This window comes from Paralichthys olivaceus, chromosome 2 (assembly GCF_024713975.1).
Source record: "Paralichthys olivaceus isolate ysfri-2021 chromosome 2, ASM2471397v2, whole genome shotgun sequence".
NCBI classification, from domain to species: Eukaryota; Metazoa; Chordata; class Actinopteri; order Pleuronectiformes; family Paralichthyidae; genus Paralichthys; species Paralichthys olivaceus.
In genome coordinates this window covers 25,639,345-25,661,131 of record NC_091094.1, presented here as the reverse complement: position 1 = coordinate 25,661,131, position 21,787 = coordinate 25,639,345, and the positions used below count along the sequence as shown (strand labels likewise).

General features: G+C 41.7%; 1 protein-coding gene across 1 annotated transcript; it reads left to right on the top strand.

The window, feature by feature from the left end:
* Positions 1 to 6,200: 6,200 nt before the first annotated feature.
* On the top strand, positions 6,201 to 20,716 carry nucks1a (nuclear casein kinase and cyclin-dependent kinase substrate 1a). The gene is made up of 8 exons (XM_020086787.2): positions 6,201 to 6,513; positions 12,407 to 12,456; positions 13,838 to 13,928; positions 15,240 to 15,286; positions 15,434 to 15,586; positions 18,274 to 18,423; positions 18,585 to 18,737; positions 19,167 to 20,716. The coding sequence occupies exons 1-8, from the start codon at positions 6,497 to 6,499 to the stop codon at positions 19,415 to 19,417; spliced, it is 912 nt and encodes a 303-aa protein (XP_019942346.1). The 5' UTR covers positions 6,201 to 6,496; the 3' UTR covers positions 19,418 to 20,716.
* Positions 20,717 to 21,787: the final 1,071 nt, after the last annotated feature.

Below are 21,787 nucleotides of genomic sequence, written 5' to 3'. Positions count from 1 at the left end.
TGGTGTGGAAGAGGTAAGACAGACAATGAAAGCGGCAGAGACGAGGAATCTCTTCACATTACTCACATCTGCCAACACACTAAGCAATACCTTGCATTCTGATCAGGACTCCGCAACTTTACATCATTCGACACTGACACAAAGACACATACACACGGCATTATAGGAATAACTCACATTCAAAACAAGCTGTCTCTCTCTTGGCACAGCTTACAATTGGACAGTAGCTATTCAAGCTCACCACATGTGTGGGTGGACCTGAAATACAATGAGCAGGAAAAAAGCAAAGGTGGCTTCCACCCAGAGCCGCCAACTCTCAGCTGGAATTTTCAACTAAACAAGGAAGATGCTATAGTACAATAACATAATGTTGTAGCCATTTCAATTTTGTATCTCTGGTGTTAACATGAGAAACTACACAGTGACAATTTACTGATCACCGCGCTGCAGTAAATTCATTTCCACATATTCAGTGCTGAGAAGATGGTGCATACAACATCAACCATGTATGGTAGGTTGTAAATGTAAAATTTACTTATTTTTATTAATAATAATTATAATCTATTCTCCATGGACACAATTCTTGCTAAACCACTGTTAGGGAAGCTGCGTGTTGCCAAATGCTGGAACTTTTTTATTGAAAATTTCAAGGGACAGTGGAGGTCTGTACTGCACCTTGCTCTTATGCTTTTTCTACCTGATAGCAACACGACTGACACAAAGTACTTTACTTGTGTTCCCCTCAATGAGTGTTGTCTTTTGGAGACTAAGGGCCACCATACATTTTTACAGGTTAGAACTGAAGCACAGATCTCAAGTCATCCAAGCCAAACATTTTCCCAGCTGAGTGATTTCAGCAAAAACTGTAATGTGGTGGCCATCAGGTGAAAAGCAACTCAACATGAAAATGACATTACACAAAACACATGGCTGCTGCAATGTCTCCTTAACCTGACATTGCTTTATGATTGGATAAAACAGTCTATGAGCTAGATGAACCTGGGATTGAACCGGGGACCTTTCAATCTTAAATCTGTCACCCCCTTCGATTACAAAATTAAAAAACTTAATATATTGCTTCTTCATTCTTTATACTTCCCTTATCCCTCCCTTTAAGGACAAGTGCACCGCGCACAGTGTAGTGACATTTTGGTGAGGGCTGACTGCACCAGTCTCAGAGAGGAGGGAGGGAGGGATGCTGTCACAAGGTAAATTTCATTAAACCTATTTAAAGGGAAGGATAAAAGTGTAAAACTATATCTAGTTTTCCCGAAGCTAACGCAATAGGTACATCATTATAAGTAACTCCCACAAATAAAGAAACGTAGAGCAATGCAGACAGTCTGTGGTACTGTGAGCACATTGTTCCTTTGTTCAGGGTGGAGTTCAGCTCCAGTATCTGACAAAGGTTTATCATTCCCTCTGATGAGAATCTATATCTCGACAGATATAGGAGAATAAATAAAAAATATAAAAAGTAAATATATATACATATATATATATATATATATATATATATATATTGCACTTATATGTAGCACTTTGTAGTTTGGCACTGGTACTTACTTGATTCATGTTGTTCTGGGTTTGTTCCCTCATGGTTGAATACACTTATTGTCACTTGCTTTGGATAAAAGCATCAGCTAAATGAAATGTAATATAATGTAATAGCTTTCATAAACATACTCATCAGAATAGGTAAAATGATTTAGTCAGTCACTAAGACCCTTGTCCTCCTCAGAGACTGTAACATCCACACCCAGCTCCACAGGATCCTCTAAGAAAGGCGATGTTATGTTTCAAAGAAATTGATTGGTCGGTGGAGTGAGATTTTATATTGCTTGATCTCTTGTCTCCAACTTAACCTTAAAGAAGGTTAACCGTTCAGCGTGAGTTACCAAGGTGATTTACCCCTATACAAAGTGAATGACTTTCGTAGGACTGAAAACCCTGAAGTAAACCTAAAGTTACCCTGATAACCGCAAATCCTGCTTCATAGTTCAAGCCTGAGGAGCAGGAAAGACCTGAACACATAACCCACCAACGGTGAACATAACTATCAGGCCTCATTCTAGGTAAATAGCCTTAAAAGAAACAGAAATTACCACACAATGTGGAACTACCTATATTTCATGAAACAATCGTTATTATTGGTAGTGCTGGTACATTTAATTGGCTGACAAAATCTTCCCTGTTTTAGCGATGCACAGGAATTTTTCGGTGAACAGGACTGCTGCAACATTAGCATCTCTTCCACCTAACGTCTTGTAAGTACAGTTCTGTCAAAACCTGGGATTGAGCCAGGGATCAAACTGTGCTGTTTTGGCAGAATAAACTGCTGTTAAGGAGGTCATGTGGTGTGGATCACAGGAATATTTTGGTAAACATTTCAACATAATACGGCTGTTGCAATGTTACCATTTCCCGCATATGACTTCAAAGTCTTCTTGGCACAGGTCATTGGCTGCAGAAACCCTGCCCACTAGCTTTTTTCGGTTCAATAAACTTCTGTTAGGAGCCTACACAATGCAAAAGGAACTTTTTGGGAAACACAAATGGATGGCATAACTAATAATTTCTTCTCCCTACTGTCAAATTATGAGCTACCGGGATTGAACCAGGGACCTTAAGTATAACACTCTCCCATCTGAGCAATTTTGCAACAATCTTGTGTTCGGAAGGCTCTGTGTTGTGAAACAAAGTAAACTTTGGGAGACATCTTACAAACATAATTGAAGTGCTACACCATCTCTTACACATGACATTGAAGTGTTGTTGGTACAGGTCGTTGGCTGGAGAAGCTCTCCGAGCTGAGGTGTTTTGGCATAATAAACCTGCATCAGGGAGGCTGTGAAACACAGGAAATTTAGTGGAACAAAACATTATTTGAGTGCTGATATGTTAGTTTCTCTCACACCTGAAGTTGAAGCCTTTTTAGGAGAGAGCCCCAAACCTGCATTCAGGAGGCTACACGGTGCAAAATAGAGCAACTTTGTATAAAACACAACAGGACTTCATTAGAGTCTCTTCTGCCGAACGGGAAAGTCTTGTGATTAAAAATGATTAGAGGCCGAACCCCAAGATTGGACCAAAAATTATTAGATCTTCAGTCTAACACTCTGCCAACTGAGCTATTTCCACACAATAAAATTGTGTTAGGCTACACCATCTCTCACACATGATGTTAAAGTGTTGTTGGTACTGGTCCTCAGCAGGGAGAGTTTCTCCAGCCGAGGTATTTATTGTGTATTTCGACACAATAAACATGTATTAGGGAGGCTGCATGGTGGGAAACACTGGTCGTCTTCTAACCAGAAGGTTGGCGTTTCGACCCCAGTCTTCCCCGTCTGCATGTTGAAGTGAACTTGGGCAAGATACTGAACTGATACTGCCCCTCATAGAAAAAGCATGCTGCCCATAGATGTACTGTATGAACTTGTGTGCATGGGTGAATGGCAAAAAACTGTACTGTACAACATTACCATCTCCCGCACATGACCTTGAAGTCTTCTTGGCACAGGTCATTGGCTGCCAAAACCCATGATAAACTGCTGTTAGGGAGGCTACACGGTACGAAACACTATAACTTTTTGGGATACATAATAAGACTGCTTCATCATTAGGGTCTCTTGTTCCTAACATCGAAGTCTTGTGAGTATAAATTATTAGCGAAACCCGGGATTCAACCAGGGACCTTATGATCTTTAGTTTAATAATCTCCCAAGCTATTTCGGTGCAATACAATTGTGTTAAATGGGCTACGTGGTTCGAAACGCAAGACATTTTGACATTTTCCAAACATAATTGGAATTCCTGTTGAGGGAATTCAGCAGAATAAACCTGTATTTGGGAGGCTACACCGTGCAAAACACAGCAACTTTTTATTAAACACAACAGCACTGCTTGAACATTATGGTCTCTTCTTCCTAACGTCAAAGTCTTGTAATTACAACTTATGAGCTGCTGAAACACAGGAATGAACAAGGGACCATCACATCTTTAGTAAAACGCTTTCCCGATTGAGATATTTCAGCACAGTAAACCTGATGGGAGGCTTTATAATGAGAAACACAGGAAATTAAGGGGAACAACTCACAAAATGAAGCGAAATGTCTTTCGCCTGACATTGACCTCTTGTCGCACATTTAAGCTGAAAACCAGGATTGGACTAAAGGCCGTTAGATCTAAAGTCTAAAGATCTCCCAACTGTGCTATTTTAGCACAATAAACTACTGTTAAGAAGGTAATTTGGTGCAAAACACAGGACATTTTTGGCAAATATTTCAAGAAACATAATACTGTTTCCATCTCCCTCACATGATGTCAAAGTCTTCTTGGCACAGGTCTTACGCCAACAAAACCCTGCTAACTAAGCTATTTTAGCACAGTAAACATCTGATAATTAGGCTACATGGTGTGAAACACAGGAACTCTTTGGTAATTATAGGAATGCTGCAATGTTTGCATCCCTGCCGTCTGACATCCAAGTCTTGTTAGTGCAGGTCATTGTCTGCTGAAACCCTGCCACCTGAGCTATTTTGGCATAATAATCTGCTCTTAGGAAGGCTACACGGTGCAAAACACAGGAAGTTTATGGTAAACATTTCATAAAACATAATCATGGTTTGTGGATGAGAACATATTAAAGGGATACTCACCACTCTGCCGATGGAGGAGAGGGGGAGGTGTTTGAGTTTTTATTGTGTGCGCATGTGAACATGACTCCAGGCAGGCAGATAACGATGGACTTTTAGGCTAAAAACATGATGTAAATGATGCAGTTTCAAGTTGAATTTGAATGTCTGGGTTGATGGACACTTGGATGACACTAAACAAGTTTATTTTTTACCTTTGAAGAAGGAGTCACCTGTTACTTTAGTTGTATTGAATTTAGCTGCAACGCTGTTTACCCCTGAAAATCCAAAAGTGTTTTGTGGATTCAAACACTTCACCCACCCCCCCCATTTGCATAGTGGTGAGTAGATAATGAGTGAATTTTAATTTTTGGGTGAACTATCCCCCAGTGTCAAAACACCACAAACAGAATAGAGATCCACCTGCATCAGGTGGCTAGTGCACATAGATCTGACACTTCATTTGCCCACCACAAATGATCATTTATTAGCCTCGGATCTAAATGATGGGGTATTTGCTCATGCCATATACCTCTTCCTATACAAATTAGAAAATGCCAAATTGTATGTTGGTGAGATTTGCAGTCTTTTATTAAAACATTTAAAAATAGTGATTATGGCTCAAAGTACTGCATGTTTGTTGTTCAGATATAGGCCCATGTGTGTGATGGACAGCCAGTGGCCAGCCAATATGATCCTTGCCTTCTTAAGGCATCCTAGTTTTATGAAGGCCTAACAATAGCAACACTTGCACCCCCAGGATAATGAATTTTCTGCAGTCAGATCAATTGGTCAACAATGAGGATCTGCAACTACACAGTGCATACATCACATCTGAGATTGAAAATAGTGCAGATGAAGTGATGCACATGATATATACTGTGAAGTGCCATGTATTCATCTTTATGTTACTTCAGGAAATCGTGTTCAACCAATCAAACTAGCCTATCTGAAAATATAAGGTAATCCTGGGTCTGCGTATACATTTAATAAAGCCACGAGGACAGAAATCTTAGTTGATTCTTTTTCCATTTAGATTAGAGGGGATGTACTCTCATGTGATTCTCATTAGTCTTATGGTCAAGGAAGTTGGCAGAACTGTGTTGAGTGTATCTCTTAAAAGAAGTGCATAACCTTAATAACTGTTATATTCCAGGCTTTCCAGCTGTAATGCTCCCAGCCTGCATCTCATGCTGCAGTAGTATCCAGGTGAAACAGTAGAGGGCTGGTCTCAGTATCACAAACACCAGTCAGACCAATGAAATGCATGATGCTCTGTCATACATGCACAATGCATGTGCACGTTCTAACCAATAATTACAATGTGTCTCAGTGGGACCCTCACTGAATTGAATGTTTGCATCCAAACTGAGGCCCTCTTTTTGTTTTCTTAACAGTGCGGATTCAACCGAGCCTGCTGTCGGAGGCGGGCTACACTATGCTAAGAGTGCTCTAATAAGCACCCGACACATCCAATCCAAAAACAAGTCGTCGTTCAAATCGACCAATGGGAGCAGAGAGGCGCCGCGTTGCTCCTCTCAGGGCCCCGCGGGGGCGGTGCTTGCCGTTGAGGTCCCACCCCTCAAAGCCGCGCGTTTGGTTGCACACAGGCTGCAGTTTCAGTTTGTTTTATTCACCATTTTGTGTAGCTGAAGGTACAAAATTAAGAATATTTGCGTTTGGAGGACAAGCCGCTGTCGTCCTTTTTATTTTCAGGCGCTAGCTCGGACGGTGGAGTCGTGCGTCAGTCTCGCTCCCCTCGGTGTTTTGCAGAGCGGGAATCTATATTTCTTTCCCCCCCCTGTGCTTTTTTTCTTCTCCCCCCTTTCTTACATCCTTAACCTCTACAGTATTCCTGCAAAATGTCAAGACCCGTGAGGTAGGTGTGCTAAATGTGTCCTCTGCCTCTCCCGCACCTTAATATCGACACCGTGCTGCTGCACGCGTCGCAGTTAACGTGCACGCCTCGGCCGTGCTGTGTTTTATGAGCTGGGAATTTGTTTATTTCATGAAAAAATAATGGCACCGTGAGCGCGTGTGAGTGTGTGTGTGTGAGTGAGTGCGCTGCCGTGTGTGCAGCCTCCCTCTCTAACATGGATCCCAGTGGCGGGGACTGTTCGCCATGTCTCGTGGAGAAACGCGCCGTGTCGTGTCTCCAACGCAGTACATGGCTCCGGGATGTGCAGTGGTGGCTGCTGCGTAGGCCGAGCGGAAAATTAGTCGGTTTGATTTCAGCAGCTACGTTTTGCGGCTCCGCTTTAACCAGGCCTGCTGGTGGGGTTTCTCCCTCACACGGAGAATGAGAATATGGCCACCCCATTCATCCAGGGGGGAGCTCTGTAACGCTAGTGCTCCCCCACCTAAAGGGGAGAAAACCACCGGAGGGAGGTGGTGGTGGTGGTCGGCCTCGGGATTTGAGCGTGTTACCGCGCAGACTGGGCACGTCGTGCTCCAGCCTCCATTACGCCGCAGTTTAACCGTGTCTGTAGTTTTCTGGAGCGACGGAAATAAGAGAGGAGGAGAAGACGAGGGAGAGCGGATCTCGGTTTTCAGCAGTGAATTAACGCTGATGTCAGAGGAAGGCGGAGAACTACAAAAAAAGTCCCCCCCTCCGTGATTAAAACGCACGGGGCGTCTTCAGGCCATTTTAATCCAAATCAAAATGGCCTTTAACTTGATTAGAAGTGGATTTATACAGTCACATCTAACGTAAACGTGATCCTGGAAATCTCGCGATTGTTTGTGTCCGAAAGCCTCGTCCAAGTTGCAGGGCCCAGTTCTCCGTTCTTGAATTGAAATGCATTGTGTGGACTTGCATGTACATGGTGTGTGTAATATTACATACACGTGTTGTGTGTGTAATATTGTGAAATGAGATGTGAGTAATATATCAGAATTACAGTAAGGGTCACCAGCGTTACAGGAATGATGCGATTCTGAGTAAAAAATGATACCGCGATACCTACGTGCATGATGTGCAACAGTAATACCATGTTATCCTAACCTGTTACAGGGGAAGCCTGTTGAGTATTCATACTCTTTATTAAACTTTATTAATGTAAAAGTGCTCATTAACCTACGAATCCCACAAATGTTTGTATAGTTGCTTTCAAACATGCAATGAACTCCGCAGATCCACCATATTTTCTCCGGAGGACAATGCAAATGTCCAAGTAAGAGGCTTTGCAGTTTCTGCGGACCTTTTCCGCCTGGCCTCCAAGGATAAAGTCTGTAGAAATTTAAGAGATTTCGATTTGTGAACAGAGCAGGCGATGACACAGAAAGAGAACGAATATCTCCCCTTGCAAAGTGGTGTTATATGAAGAAGACACCGAAGAGAGTTTGTGGTGATGAGAGCTGATGCCGGAGTCTGTGTGTTGTTCATGTGATCTCCGGAGCAGACTTTATACGTCACTTCCTGCCTCTGTCTGCTGCACCCGGCTGCTCCCCCCTCTTGACTGAATAATGTGGAGGATTTGATGCATCTGTGCAGAGAACCTACTGCTGTGTTGTTCATGTGTGAAAGGAAAACTGTGGGTAAACTCCGTAGCCAGTTCTCAATTGCCGATTTCTTTGGCTGAACCTGTCCGAGCAGGAGAGAAAACTAACCGAGCCGGACCCAAACCCAACAGGCGTTCTACAGATTTTTTGCAGTTCTGAGTTTGTGTTTAGTAACACTGAGGGCAGAATATTATGTTTTAGAGAACTGTTTTGTATTTTGTGAAATTCCAAAGGAGATATGTAGAATTAAATGAATTTGATTTTATATCACAAATTTTACCTACGAATTTCACAAATGGAGGTTTTAACTCGCGCAATCATGAATTCAAGGAATCGCTGCAAAATTTAGGAATTTCTGCTGGTGAGTTTTAGGGTTTATCATTTACCTTGGGCTTTACAAGGTAGTATTCAGACAGACACTTGAAATGACACCTTCCCAAAGTTGTCTTAATTAGGGACACACTGATCGGACTTTTTTCCAGTACAGAATAGTACCTACAGTACCTAAAAGCTCTTGTCACATTCATTTCTTATTCAACAGCTTATATTGCACAGAAACTGATACATTTTAATCTAACCATTGTTATGTTATTCAGTCCCAACCAGGCTCTTCTAGAAATTTGAGGTCTATCTTTCGGCACAGTTTCAATGCTTATTTGTCAAATATGCCAACAATATAAATGTTTGCAGTACTTTCTGTAGTATACCCGTTTCAAAATAAAAGCACTCCAATGTTTCTGTTGACTGAATCCATTCATTCATTTGTTTGAATGGTTTTCTTGTGGAATGGCTTCATACTATATACTACTGGTATTTATTTGAGTACATAGGGCTACAACCGTGACGTGCAGCAGGTATGTGGCGCAACAGCAGCTGGTGTGGCTCGGGCGTTAGAGATCATTGCAGGTGATAGGTCAGTTTTGGTGGTGAGCTTTTAGTGTGTGTATGTACCTGGTGTATCTGGTGTGTGGAATTCACTCTGACAAAACTGGCCATACTAAACACCAGGGGTTGCTGTGACACTAAAAACTGAGTCTGCAAACCTTTTCTAACGGAATCAATGTAAAAGGGAGACAGTTAATTATGTTGTTAGATAAATAAAGTAACTTTTAATTTAGTTTGGTCCGGTTTGGCCTCTATCTGTATAGAAGAGAAGGTATCTGTGCCAATACTATGTTTAATGGATCCGATCGGGGTATCGCTTTATCATTTACTCCTGTGTCAACATTGTTTCCTCTAAATCACCTGAGTTCTGTATGAATGGCAGCGTATAGAAGAGCACTCTTCTCTTCTCACTTGGTCGACCATTTTGAACAAGTGCCACTGGTTTGGAACAGCTGTTTAAAGTTTTGAACCAGTCATGATGATTATCTCTACATGAACATGCACTTTGGTGCACAGTACAGCGAACCACCATCTAACGCCTCAACCGGCAGAGACATCTTGGCGCTTTGCTTCATGTCAGTGTGAGGGATGGTGTTTTCCAAACCAAACTTTCATTCTTATCAATCATTCTTTATACATTTTTGAACCATTATCTTTGGCATTTGAAGCATTCAAGAAACAAAATACATATAAATCTTTTTAAAATATCACAAAATTCACACTACCCAGTCTTTAACAAAAAGAAAAAAATGCAGGAGTTTCCACTGTAAAATTTTGCTATTAAAATTTTTAACCTGCTATTGCCTTGCTGTTCTGTACAATATAATAAGGAACAAGGGAACAGGACAATTGTAGGGGATTTATTTTGCAACACTTACTGTAAAAACATTTCAATTATTTCCTTATACAGCCGCTTTCAGACATGCACTGAACTCTGCAGATCCTCCGTATTTTCTCCGGAGGAGGTGCGTGTGAACGCGAACATCCTAGTGAGAGGCTCCATGCTTTCTGCTTTAGAAAGTGAGGAGAATTCCATGTGAGAACACAGCAGGGCATCCCCCCACTGGATTCCCCGTGAGGGGAGTGGGTGGACGGGTGTCTCTGCCTGCTGCACCCGACTGCTCCACCTCTCGTCTGATTAATGTGGATGATTTGTTACTCTTGTGAAAGCGTCTGTGCACAGAACCAGTACCGCTGCATTGTGCATGTGTGAAAGGCAAAGTGCAGGTAAAGTCCGGACCAGATTCTCTGGACTTTACCCGTAGGTCATGTCTGAAAATTGCCTAAAACTTTAGGTCAATATTTACATGATTAACAAGCCCGGCACGGTTGATTTTAGGGATGTCATTATTATTAATATTAGTATTATTATGTTGTTATTCGTCCTTGCCTGAGGACAACCTAAATAAAGAAGCAGTCCACATATTTTGGCCAGGATGGAAACACTAAATCAAGCACATCCTTCAAGGCACTGAGTGTGTAGGTTGTGTCCAACACTTCTATCACCTGATGCCAGTCACAGCCATAGACTTTAAATACAGATTGACTGCATATGTTCAATTCCTCCTACACAAAAATTAAGTTAAGATATCTTAAATACCAGTGCCACCATCTTGCGTATTTGACATCATTTGGAGTCATGCTTGACCAATCGTGGGTGGGTCTCAGTTGTCAATCATGATGTTTCACCCCATTTGTATTGCACTAAATTACTAATTAAAGCCAAACATATCAGAAACAAGAGCACTTGAACATAGATCAGTATGAAAGGAATTGCTAATATGACAGAAACCATCTTTAGACAAATGTTTTTAATATGTACTTTGACCCTGTAGTTTGGTCCATGTTTCATCCACTTACACGAACAAGGCAGGATTTATACTCCTACAGCAGCCAACCACTAGGGGATTGTGAAGAACATTTTGCCTTCACCTTTGTCTCTAAATATACAGTATATGGTCTAAACACATCAATTAACAGATGAACCCAGCTGCTCTGAACTTTTATCTTCATACCAAATAGATAGATATTGAATTGATCCTGAATGAGTCAAAATGAGTCAATGAGTACACTGTGAAATGTTGGGATCCCACATCCACAGAATTTTTTTTTTATTTTGAAATGGCATGTGAAACGATCAGCCCCCGTCCAGACAAGCTTTAGTTCCCTATCAGAAATAAGCTGTCACTACTAACATGCCTTAAAACGTTTCACGTGACCATTTGCATGTGCATGTAGCATTAGAAAGTGTAGAATTTATTTAACTGCACAAAAGCAGCAAGCAAACACAAGGTCAGCAACACAAATAATTCATTATCTATGTTGCCTTCATGAGTGGAAAGTTGAGAATGGCACCGTTTGTTTTCTTCTAGAAATGGGTTACGTGGTAGGAGTGTGACAAATCAGGGATGAAAACATCCTAACAGGAAGTGAACATGGATGTCTGACAAGAACAACTGGTCAATTAAGTGGCTCTGCATAACCTTTTGCTGCCCATGACCCATGATGAGACTCTGTGTCTTATATCGATCTCCCAAAGAATGATTTTACTGCCCACAGTCTGGTGACTCATTAAAATGGAAATGGTTGGAAAAATACTATCTTGCTCTCTCTGGTATTCTTGAAGTGTGAATGATGATGTGTGGAAAGCTTGGCATGCATGTCACTGGCTCGTGTTTGGGGCTTTTATTGCTGTGTGGGCCGGCTGTTGTAATCTAAGTATTTGTAAAGGTTTATGGCACTGTTGACCACTTCTTCTGTCCCTTTCCACCGCACACTGCACTGCTCCAGTGTGGTTTTTATCCACAGGTACTGTTTTCCATGCAGATCTTGCTGATGATTAGCAGTTGTTCAGTGTGAACACTGCACTGGATGCAATTGTGTTCAGAAGATGCATTTAAATTTATTTAACCCTCTGTTTACTTCGTAATCCTTATATGGTTTGTGTCTACAGGGTAATTTTCAAATACCTTCGACTTTCATTGAGAAGTAGGACATTTTTTTCACAGTGGATTTAACGTGAACAGTTGCTCAGGTCTGTGTCAGGTGCCAGGCAGATTTCTGTAGGTGTGTGTTACCTGAACTATAGTTGGCCATGTCATCTGAGGCTTCTCTCGTAACTTTGCCAAATTAGCTGTTGAAACGGAAGAAGGTGGATCAGTGTCCAGCTCAGTGCCCCAGCTGGAGGCTGTTTGTGGCCTCGCAAACCAAATAATACAAACCAAGCATTCAATATACAGCTGAAAAAATGCTCCCTGTTGAATTTACATCTTGGTAGCCTTTACCCCTGTCTTTTAGCATACATTAACGTGTCTAATAACAGACATGGTTAGTGAAGCTATTTTGTTAAAAATATAATCTAATGCACCATTTGTTCTTCTTCACAGGAACAGGAAAGTGGTGAACTACTCACAATTCAACGAGTCTGACGATGCAGGTAAGAGAGGTTTCATGTGTGTTGGTAATGTAGTGTGTGTATGCAGTAACTGCAGTGGGAACAACAGATAGAATCCTGATGATAATTAAATTCCTGGCAGAATAAAGCAATTAATCACTGTGAAAATCCTGTATCACTATACACTGGTCCTGATCATTGATTATCACCATTGCTGAATCCGTCCATAGATAATTAAGCTTTATCTCCAACAGTAGAAACAATACAGCAGAATCTCTTGGCAACTAAGACCTGCAACGTACTTGCTGTTTAAAGGGAAAGTTCACAGAGGAAAAAAAATCACCCATTATCTACTCACCACTATGGTGATGGAGGGGTGGGTGAAGCGTTTGAGTCCACAAAACCCTTTAGGATTTTCAGGGGTCAACAATGTTGCAGCCAAGGCGACCTCTTCAGATGTACTAAAACAATAAAAAAATTTAAAAAAACATTACATGCCTCCATACTGCTCGTTTGGTGTTATCCACGTGGCCGCAAGCCTCAACTTTTATGTTCAACGCTTTCTTAAACGAGTAAAATCTCTTTTCATAGCTATGCATTCATGACATAGCGGCTCTTGCTTACCAGAAACTAGTTGATGCCACTCTTGAACCAGTTTTTCTGGCCGAGAGCCAGTTCTTTGGCCGTAAAACACAAAAAACTGGTAGGACTGTGGAGGGAGCAAATCCAGAAAGGAGACTTTGACACAGTACAAACCCACCAGTGGCAGCGGCGGTAATCATTTTACTGTATTGGACCTGGGTGGAAACCCTGTATTCACACTTTTTGTTGGAACTTTTTTGAAACTAATTCGACAAACCTCCATGAATATTAAAGTATCTTATCTTAGCTTTATTGTCCATTTGTCTGTGTGAGAGTGTTACCTCCGCTCTCAGGCTGAAAGGGGGGAGATGAGAGAAGCTGCATGACATGGCAGATAAAAGGAACAGCTTTAGTAGTTCCTCAGATTTTTGGTTGCATGGGCTAGTCCAATAATGTATATGGAGAGGCAGTCTGAACAAGACCCAAGTCTCTAATCCAACCGGATTACTGGACAAATACTAATGCTTTTGAGGACCAGTAATGGGTCAAAACTTCACATTAGGCAAATAAAGTTTCACTGTGTCTTAGCATATCTATTGTGTCCAGTTTTATGCACGTCTCTGTAATGTAGTCGTCGTGTTGGTCACAGTTGTTCAACCACAATTCGTCACATAGACCCCCCCCCCTTTCAGTGACAATAGAGGACAATAGCGGATATCCCATAATCACCATTGCAAATCAAAGACATGTCTAGAGACTTGAACAAAAAACCATTTGTCTGTGAACTTGTCCTTGTTGGGTTCATGCGAGTGAAAGATGGAATCTTGTCCTTTCTCCATAGATGAGGAGTATGGTGATAATAAGCCGAAGAAGGTGCGCACAGCCCCTCGTGAGCCCAAGCACAAGCGCTCAAAGAACTCGCAGGATGACAGGTGAGTCCCTTATGGAGGCTGCTACAACTGTGTATAACAGTTTCATATAGTACATTTACTGCTGCGACACATTTGATAAATTGGCTGATTGTATACTTATGTTTTATTTACACACACACACACACACACACACAATCCATAGAACCCATTCACAAATGTTGCACAGATATAAATCAATCCTTTGCCATCTGTGGTCTAAGTATATCAACTCTTGTTGAGAGGAGCAGATGTGGCCGTGAGGATGCAGAGTACAGCAGCTCCTGTGTGAGCAGCCAGATGTCCTGAAACGTGTCGGACAGAGCGGGGCATGAAATGAGCTTCACTTTATTCATCATGGGTTCAACCTGTGATATACTACCTCTATAAAATCATTAACACTGGGTTGTGTGAATGCTAGAAACTGCTAGAAAGATGACATTATCTCCATTGGCATCTGGTAATGCTCATTGTACCAATAGTTACAGTCGCACTTCTCCATAGTTAATTCTCCATGAAAGAGGGGGGCTGCACTGACTCTTAACTTATGTGTTTGTAGTTTGTGTTTGCTCTTACTTTATTTTCTTTGGTTAAGTTATCCCAACTCTCTGACCCTAAAAATGTGGAGAATTGGCTAAGGAGTTGACCCACAGTTTTCCTTTCACACATGCATAACACAGCGGTTCTCTGCACAGATGCGTTCACAACAGCATCAAATGCGCTGCGTTATTAAAGCAACGGTGGAGCAGCCAGGTGCAGCAGACAGTGTAGATCACGTGATTTTCTTTACAACACACCACAAACTCTCTTGACATCTTCGTCTGTGTCTTCTATGTGTGTGACACCTCTTTTTCACCAGGAGATATTTGTTTTCTTGTTTGTTTGTTTTTTTTTTTTTATTGTGGTCTGTCGCACGTTCGAAGAATCATAACACAGTCACAATACACAGGAACTGCAGAGTTCAGTGCATGTCTGAAAGCAGCTATATTGTAGACAGTACAAAGTTGATCAATTTTACTCTCTTACTTTGACAACAACAAATGGACATGCCCGGAGTCAACTTGCCAATCTGTCTTCATATTATGCAGCATAAGTCCTCCCCATTATAAAGACTTCCTGAGTGATAATTGTGCGGTGTGTCGCACCTGACAGAACCAATATGAGGGAATTCATTTTGTTCAGTGTATTTGGGGAAAAAAACCCTGGGGGCACAAATCAACTATTGCATGTTATTGTTCCAGATAACTGCTGGTAAAATCTGTGCCTTGATCCTGGTCTCCAGGCTACACTTCCTCCAGTTACTAAGACTTTGATTTTGTCTATTCTTTGTTCCAGTGAGGAGTCTGATGAAAAGCTCTCTAAATCCAAAAATGATTCAGCAGGTAAGTGTGTTTGTTTTCTGATTTAGACGAGGAGGTTGGCTCAGGCACTCTGTGAAAACCACGGGGTTTTTATTAAGTGCTATACAAATACAGTTATTATTAATTGCAACTGATCAGCTCACTGACTTACCTGTTTCGCTGCTGCAGATGACTTTGGCAGCGAGGAAGAAGACAACGACTTTGGAGAGGAGGAGGATGAAGATGGAGGAAGCGACTATGAAGAAAAAAAAGGGAAAAAGGGAAAGAAAGCCAAGGTGGAGAAGCCCCCCAAGAGAGGGCCAAAGAGGAAACGGGCTACAGGTAACAATCCAGGTTATTCCTTCTACATAGTGACATGTTTTTTTTAAATTATGGATAAATTCTTTATTAAGAGAATTTGCGTTGATGCGCGTGCACATGCCCGGGTTATGGTTCATTGCAAATTTGCCGTCCATGCAGGTAGTCAGACCTCATAGTCTCAGCTGCAGTTGCAGCAGCAATGCAGTTCCTTCCCTCAAGCGAGAACTTATCTTTTACTCTTCAGTCTATGTGCCTTTCACTGGTAATCTATTGTGCGTCAGAGAAACTTTTGAGCACATCTATGTGCACCCCCGTTACCCCCATAAATTTAATAAGGAAAGGCTGCGAATCCAGATCCACCACAAGACACATCAATTTTCAAATTAAATCAAAACGAAATTTTTATTGCCCTGCAGGTGAAGAAATCGAATAATCTTTTGTCGATTAGACCTCCTTGTGATGTGATGATTTTTAGAGTGAGAGGCTGTGTGAAGTATAGGAATAAACACGCAGCCAGACACTGGTGGTGCTTGAATAGGATGAAGAGAATATAATGATGAGTGGCTCGACCAAGGCTCTGGATAGAAAGACTAGAGATGTATGGGATGGAGGAGAGTCGCAGTGAATCACTGACAGTGATAGAGAGAAGAATAGATTGAAAAATTGACAGTGGAAACATTGAAATTACAGCAGTTGCATTAAGTTCAATAACAACACATGATTAAAAGTCCACACTATCTTGACCATTTAAATGTTATAATTGAACTCCAGGCCAGAATTAGTTCAGATTTTAATAACATATACCTTTTAATGTCCATCTCTTTCAGCAACCTGCTTCAGGGGGTTTTAGTTTGATCAGCCTAAAGGGATGTAAAGTAGCTTTGAGTAGCACTGTTGATGTAGAGTAAAGTAAAAGTTGCATTGAATTCCGATTCGAGTCACATGGCTGTTCAAAGTGAGGATGCATTTAAAAAAAAAATCGTATCTCTATCTGATTTAGAGCCACATATGAAAGTGGCCACTTGGGCCCGTTGTGTGAACGTAGTGTTGGAGAAGCGTGTCCACAACCTGGTTGTCACACACAATTGACAACTATCAGAATACTTGTTAGAGTTCGGAATATTAAGCAATATCCTAAGTGTATGGATGGGGTATTGCAGCATTTTATCAAACCCAATTTATTTCAAATCCCTAAAGTGCAGTTCACACTACACAATTGTTTGCCTGATATACCAGTCGCAGACAAGTTTTGCAAGTGAACTACAAAATCCACTGATTGGCAATTGATTGGGAATCTTGACTTGCAATGTGTGAACTCCGATCAGATTTTCAACCTTGACAGAAAAATGAGGCCTGAGCTGCATTCTGTTCCTTACAACTGTTGTCCATTGAAGAGTTTCACCCCCTCCAGTTTGATGTATAATTCTGTGAGCGGGATGACACAGAAAGAGTTGGACGATTATTCAGACTCGCTCTGTCTTGTGTGTGTTTTTGTGATCTAAACGTAGTTTCGGGTCCCAGTGTTTCTCCTGGTGAAGGATTGTGTTGCGTGTGTGCGTTGTCAGTTGTGCAGAATGAACTCAAAACTACTGATCACGACACAGCAAGTCATTTAGTTTGAACTGCACAGCAATCAGACGACGTGTAGTGAGAACTTGGCTTAAGTGAATCTTTTTAAGTAGTTTGTTAGGTGGACAAAGATGTCAAATGTAAAGATGTACTGCATATACATTATACAGAGCTCATAAATGTTGATGGCATCTCATCTTTTGTGATTAATCTAGTGTCATTTTTCTGTCTGCACTCATCAGTGATAACAATTTAACACCCTTTTCTGAGTTTTTTTGTTATTTGGAGCATCAGAAAATTTTCTTGGATGCTTTTTAGGTGTTATCCCACCAAAGGCTCCTCCATCCTGTAATCACTACAGCCGCTTCCCTTCTCAGCTCTGGCAAACTTCCTGGTTGATGTAAAACACATTGCTGTTTTTGTGCAACACAGGAATGTCACCACAGACAGATAACCTGTGAAATACAGAGAGATTTACTAATATGTTCATTTATATGTACGAGTCACTATGGTCTGGCTCCTCTGGTAGTGATTAGAGTTAAGTCTAAGATGGCTTTCAGAAATGCACTGCACTCAAGAGATCCTCTGCAGCTTCTCCAGCAGAGTGCATTTGTGAATTTCTGCTGACTTTCTCTGCCTGTACCCTTGGTATAAAGTCTGCCGAAAGCCCTGGGGAGCCCTTTTGAGAACACAGCAGGGGTCCCACACAGGATTCATCATGAGTGAGTGGGGAGTTGGTGACGCTTCTAACACGCAACAGATGCCAAAACGAAAAAAAAACCTCAGGATGAAAGGCAGGACACTACACTTAGAAGACCCTGACAAAGATGTTAAGAGAGTTTGTGGCGATAAGAGCTGATGCCAGAGTCTGTGCTGTAAACAAAAATATGTGATCTCTGCAACAGAACTACGGCGTTACAGCCTGCTTCTGTCTATCCCACCACTCATCAATCGTGCGAAGGTTTTGTTGCTGTCGTTAACGTGTCTGAGTCGAAATTCTGTCAGAAGGAATTTCCATGAGTTACCTACAGACCTTCTCATGATGGTCCAAAAGAGAGAATTAAAGGAGTTGTAATGGAAAAATAACAACGGGGAACTTTTACAAAACAGTACAACATTGTGTGTGTTGTGCTTTGTAGATGACAGTGATGACGACAAGGAAGTGAGTCGAAAGCGCACAGTGCGCCAGGCGGCTTCCAAGGCAGTGTCCAAACAGAGGGAGATCCTGCTGGGGGACGGAGGCAGCGAGGATGAGGAGCATGAAGAACAAGAGGAACCTTACATGGACCGTATGTACTGCTGCAACAATTTATTCAAAAAGAATTGTACTTATAATTTAATACTTAATAAGGGTTACGTCAGGTATATAATTCCTGCTATTACAGGAACTTGTAATTAAATCAATTACCTCACTGTGTAGAAACTGATGGATATATGTCTCTGTGTGCAGCCGATGAGTCTGGCAGCGATGAGGACTTCATGGTGGAGGACGATGATGACAGTGACTATGGTCGCTCTAAGAAGAGAAGCAAGAAGGTGATTCGACGGGGACGGCCAGACAAGAAAGAGAAGAAAAGCCCCAAACCCCGACTAAAGGCCACAGGTGAGACTTCCAATAACAGCCAAAGAGAATCTATCTATGTATTTAGTTGGTCCTGGCTAAACTTCTTGACACAATCACACTTCAAGGCTCAGAGGTGCAGGATCGAATTGTTATCGTGTTAGTTTATTATTTTCTGGCAAATCTGCTCAAGTTGCCTTGAGCTTGGTCAAACTATAGGTCTGGTTGATACAAGTTTCAGTAGATCATCACCAGACCCACCTTGTTTTTACCCGTCTTAGATTTGAGGATATTCCTTTTAGCATCTCTTAAGATTTGAATCATGTTAAATGTGTCTAAAATTTGGACAGACCTAGGCTGTTTCCTCTTTTATGCTAATTACTCCCTCTGTAGAATAAAGACCTTGATCATCAATAGTGAGACTGGACACGATGTGATGATGACTAACTGTTCTGTGGTTCTTCCCTGCAGTGACACCCAGCCCAATCAAAGGAAAGGGGAAGGGGCGCCCCAGCGCCAAGGCCCTGGAGAAGAGCTCACCCAAAGAGGAGGAGGAGGAGGACCCCGAGAGTCCCCTGGAGGAGGAAGAGGAGGAGGTTGAGAAGAAAGAGACCTCCCCTGCCCCCAAAACGACAAAGGAGGCCGCAGGAGGAGAGGAGGAGGAGGAAGACGAAGAGGAGGAGGATGGCTCAGAAGAGGAGGCACCCTCTGGAGAAGACTAGAAGATGGTACCTGTTTGACGCCCATCCTCCACGTCTCTCTCTCCGTCTCTTTTTTGCTTTTTTCAGTTTTTTGTTGTTTTTTTCCTCCTGGTGGCCTGGCTCAATAGTTTGGACTTGGTGTGCTTTTTCTTGTTTGCCCCACCCCTACCCTGCACCCCAACTCAGAAATTGTGCTCATGTAATCATTTATTGACAGTCAGCCCCTCCCTCCCTCTGTGTTCATCAATTCTTTCCTGGGTTTTAGTTTTAAAAACTCAGTCTCTGAGTTTCTGCCTTTTGAAGAGCTCAGTGCTTGTGAGCATCCGTCCTGATTGTGAACTCACAAGTTCACCAGTGTTTCTTTTACCCCTCTTCTGGGATCATCTGTGACAACTGGCCACACTATATTTTCCCTGTTCACTTTACTGATATATCACTGGGAGTATTCAGAGTTCCCCAGTATCAGAAACTAGAGCGCTGTATTTAAAAAGTCCACACACACACACACACACACACACACACACACACACACACAGGGTTGAAGCCTTTACCCTCTCTGGTACTTGTGCTTTTAAACCAGGAGCATGTTTTAACAGGGCCACTTTAGTTAGTTCTTATTTTAAACCTTGAAAACTGTTCTCTCAGCATCTTTTAATTTTATTTTTAAAGAACCCAACCTCTTTCAGACTATATCCATGCCCTGACCTCTCGTGTGGCTGTGTGGAGAATGAAGCGCATTATTTTTAAAAGTATTTCTCTTGTAGCTACAGCTTCTTAGATCAAACAGATCGCAGCGTGTTAGTGGCAGAGTGATGGGTCACTGCTGAGTGTTTGCTACTAGACCATCTGACACTATAACACATTTCAAGCCAACATGTGTGTTTTTATGTACTTGTTTAACTTCGTATGCCTGTGGGGAACTTCCTGTACGAGGGTATGGCTTCTTTTGTTTCTCTTGGCCCATAGGCTTGTGTGAAACGGTTTCTGTTGTTACATGTTTGGCTTTCGAATGATGCTACTTGAAGCATCCCAGTCCCTTTTTCGAAACACATCATCCTCCCCTCCCCGCACGGCTGCAGCTTCTTCTCATTCAACCTGTTGTGCCAGGCACCCCTATATCTTTTTTGTTGTTTTTATTTTTAAGAAATGCAAGAAGAGATGTTTTTTTTGTTTTGTTTTTTTTTGTTCTTTGAGGGTTACAAAAATGAATGTTGTTTTTTCTCCTGTCGGTTCATTGTTCTAATTCTCTATTCAGATTTTTTTTGTAATGTTTGTTTTTTAAGAAAAGAAATAAAATGTATCTTGATTTTAAAGAAAAAAGTTGACCCTATCCAATCTGTTCTGCCTGATGGTTGGACCAGCCATCCTCCCTTTTCCACTCCTGTCCCTGCTCCTTTCTTTCTCCTGTGCCCTGCCTTACTGTTGGTATCCATGTCCATTTGTTTCCTAGAAGTTTTTGTTGCTCACGTTAGTGTTTCACATGCTGACATATTTCTAAAGAGTGGTACAGTACTGAGGCTCAGAAGGGTTGAAATGGTGAAGTGGGCAGTTCAGCATGTATCTGGCGTTCATTTGTCTATTAATGCCTTAATTTTCATTGAGTTGATTTTTTAGTAGTGGCTCTGATATCATCACTGGAGGCCTGAGAATGTAATCTGTCCTCGTGTTTTAGGTCTTTGCTACAAGCAGCAAATTAGGCTTAGAACAAGTCAACAATTTGTACGATCAGCATAACATCCAAAGCCATAAATGATCTCAAAACTAGTGAATCAGAGATCAGGTGCAGCACTTGTGAGATTGTCTTTTATTGCGAGTAGTGTTTGATGTCAAAGCAAAAAACAAAAAAAAAGAAAAAGTTACCTTAATGGTCTTGGGAACTAAACCTCATTTATTAGGCATTGGCCAGGAGTAATTGTGATTGGTCCCGAGGCTGCAACAGAAATCAGTCCTGGATGTGAACAGGACACACTCGAACCTAGTCCCTGGTTCAGAAGCACATTTGATTGTTTTATGACTGTCATTCAAAGGTTACTGTGTTTTTCTATATTCAGGTCCTAAATTGGCACCCAGTCCTTAATGTCATTTTAAGACAATTAGATACAAACAAGAAAATGCAAAAGTGGGAGAAAAAAACTTTGTTTATACCGATGTAAAGCTCGGAGAGCTCTGTTTGCAGTAGGATCAGACACTCTAGTTCACAGCAGTGAGGGCTTTGAGTGAGAGTCCTCGCCATCATCCCACTGGAGGCACATGGCATAAGGCTATGAATTTCTCCTTTCTCATCCATTCTACGACTTCTTCTGTTGTACTGTTTTTGATGTTTCTTTTCTATCTACCTTCCGTTGTACTGGCAATGTAAAAATGTACGCCAAGTTGTGATTCTTACAGAAG

Excerpts from the sequence above, each read along its gene's own strand:
- nucks1a (XM_020086787.2), top strand. Across the intron at positions 15,287-15,433 it reads ATCCAAAAATGATTCAGCAG|ATGACTTTGGCAGCGAGGAA; the intron begins GTAAGTGTGTTT and ends TCGCTGCTGCAG. Across the intron at positions 18,424-18,584 it reads AGAGGAACCTTACATGGACC|CCGATGAGTCTGGCAGCGAT; the intron begins GTATGTACTGCT and ends CTCTGTGTGCAG.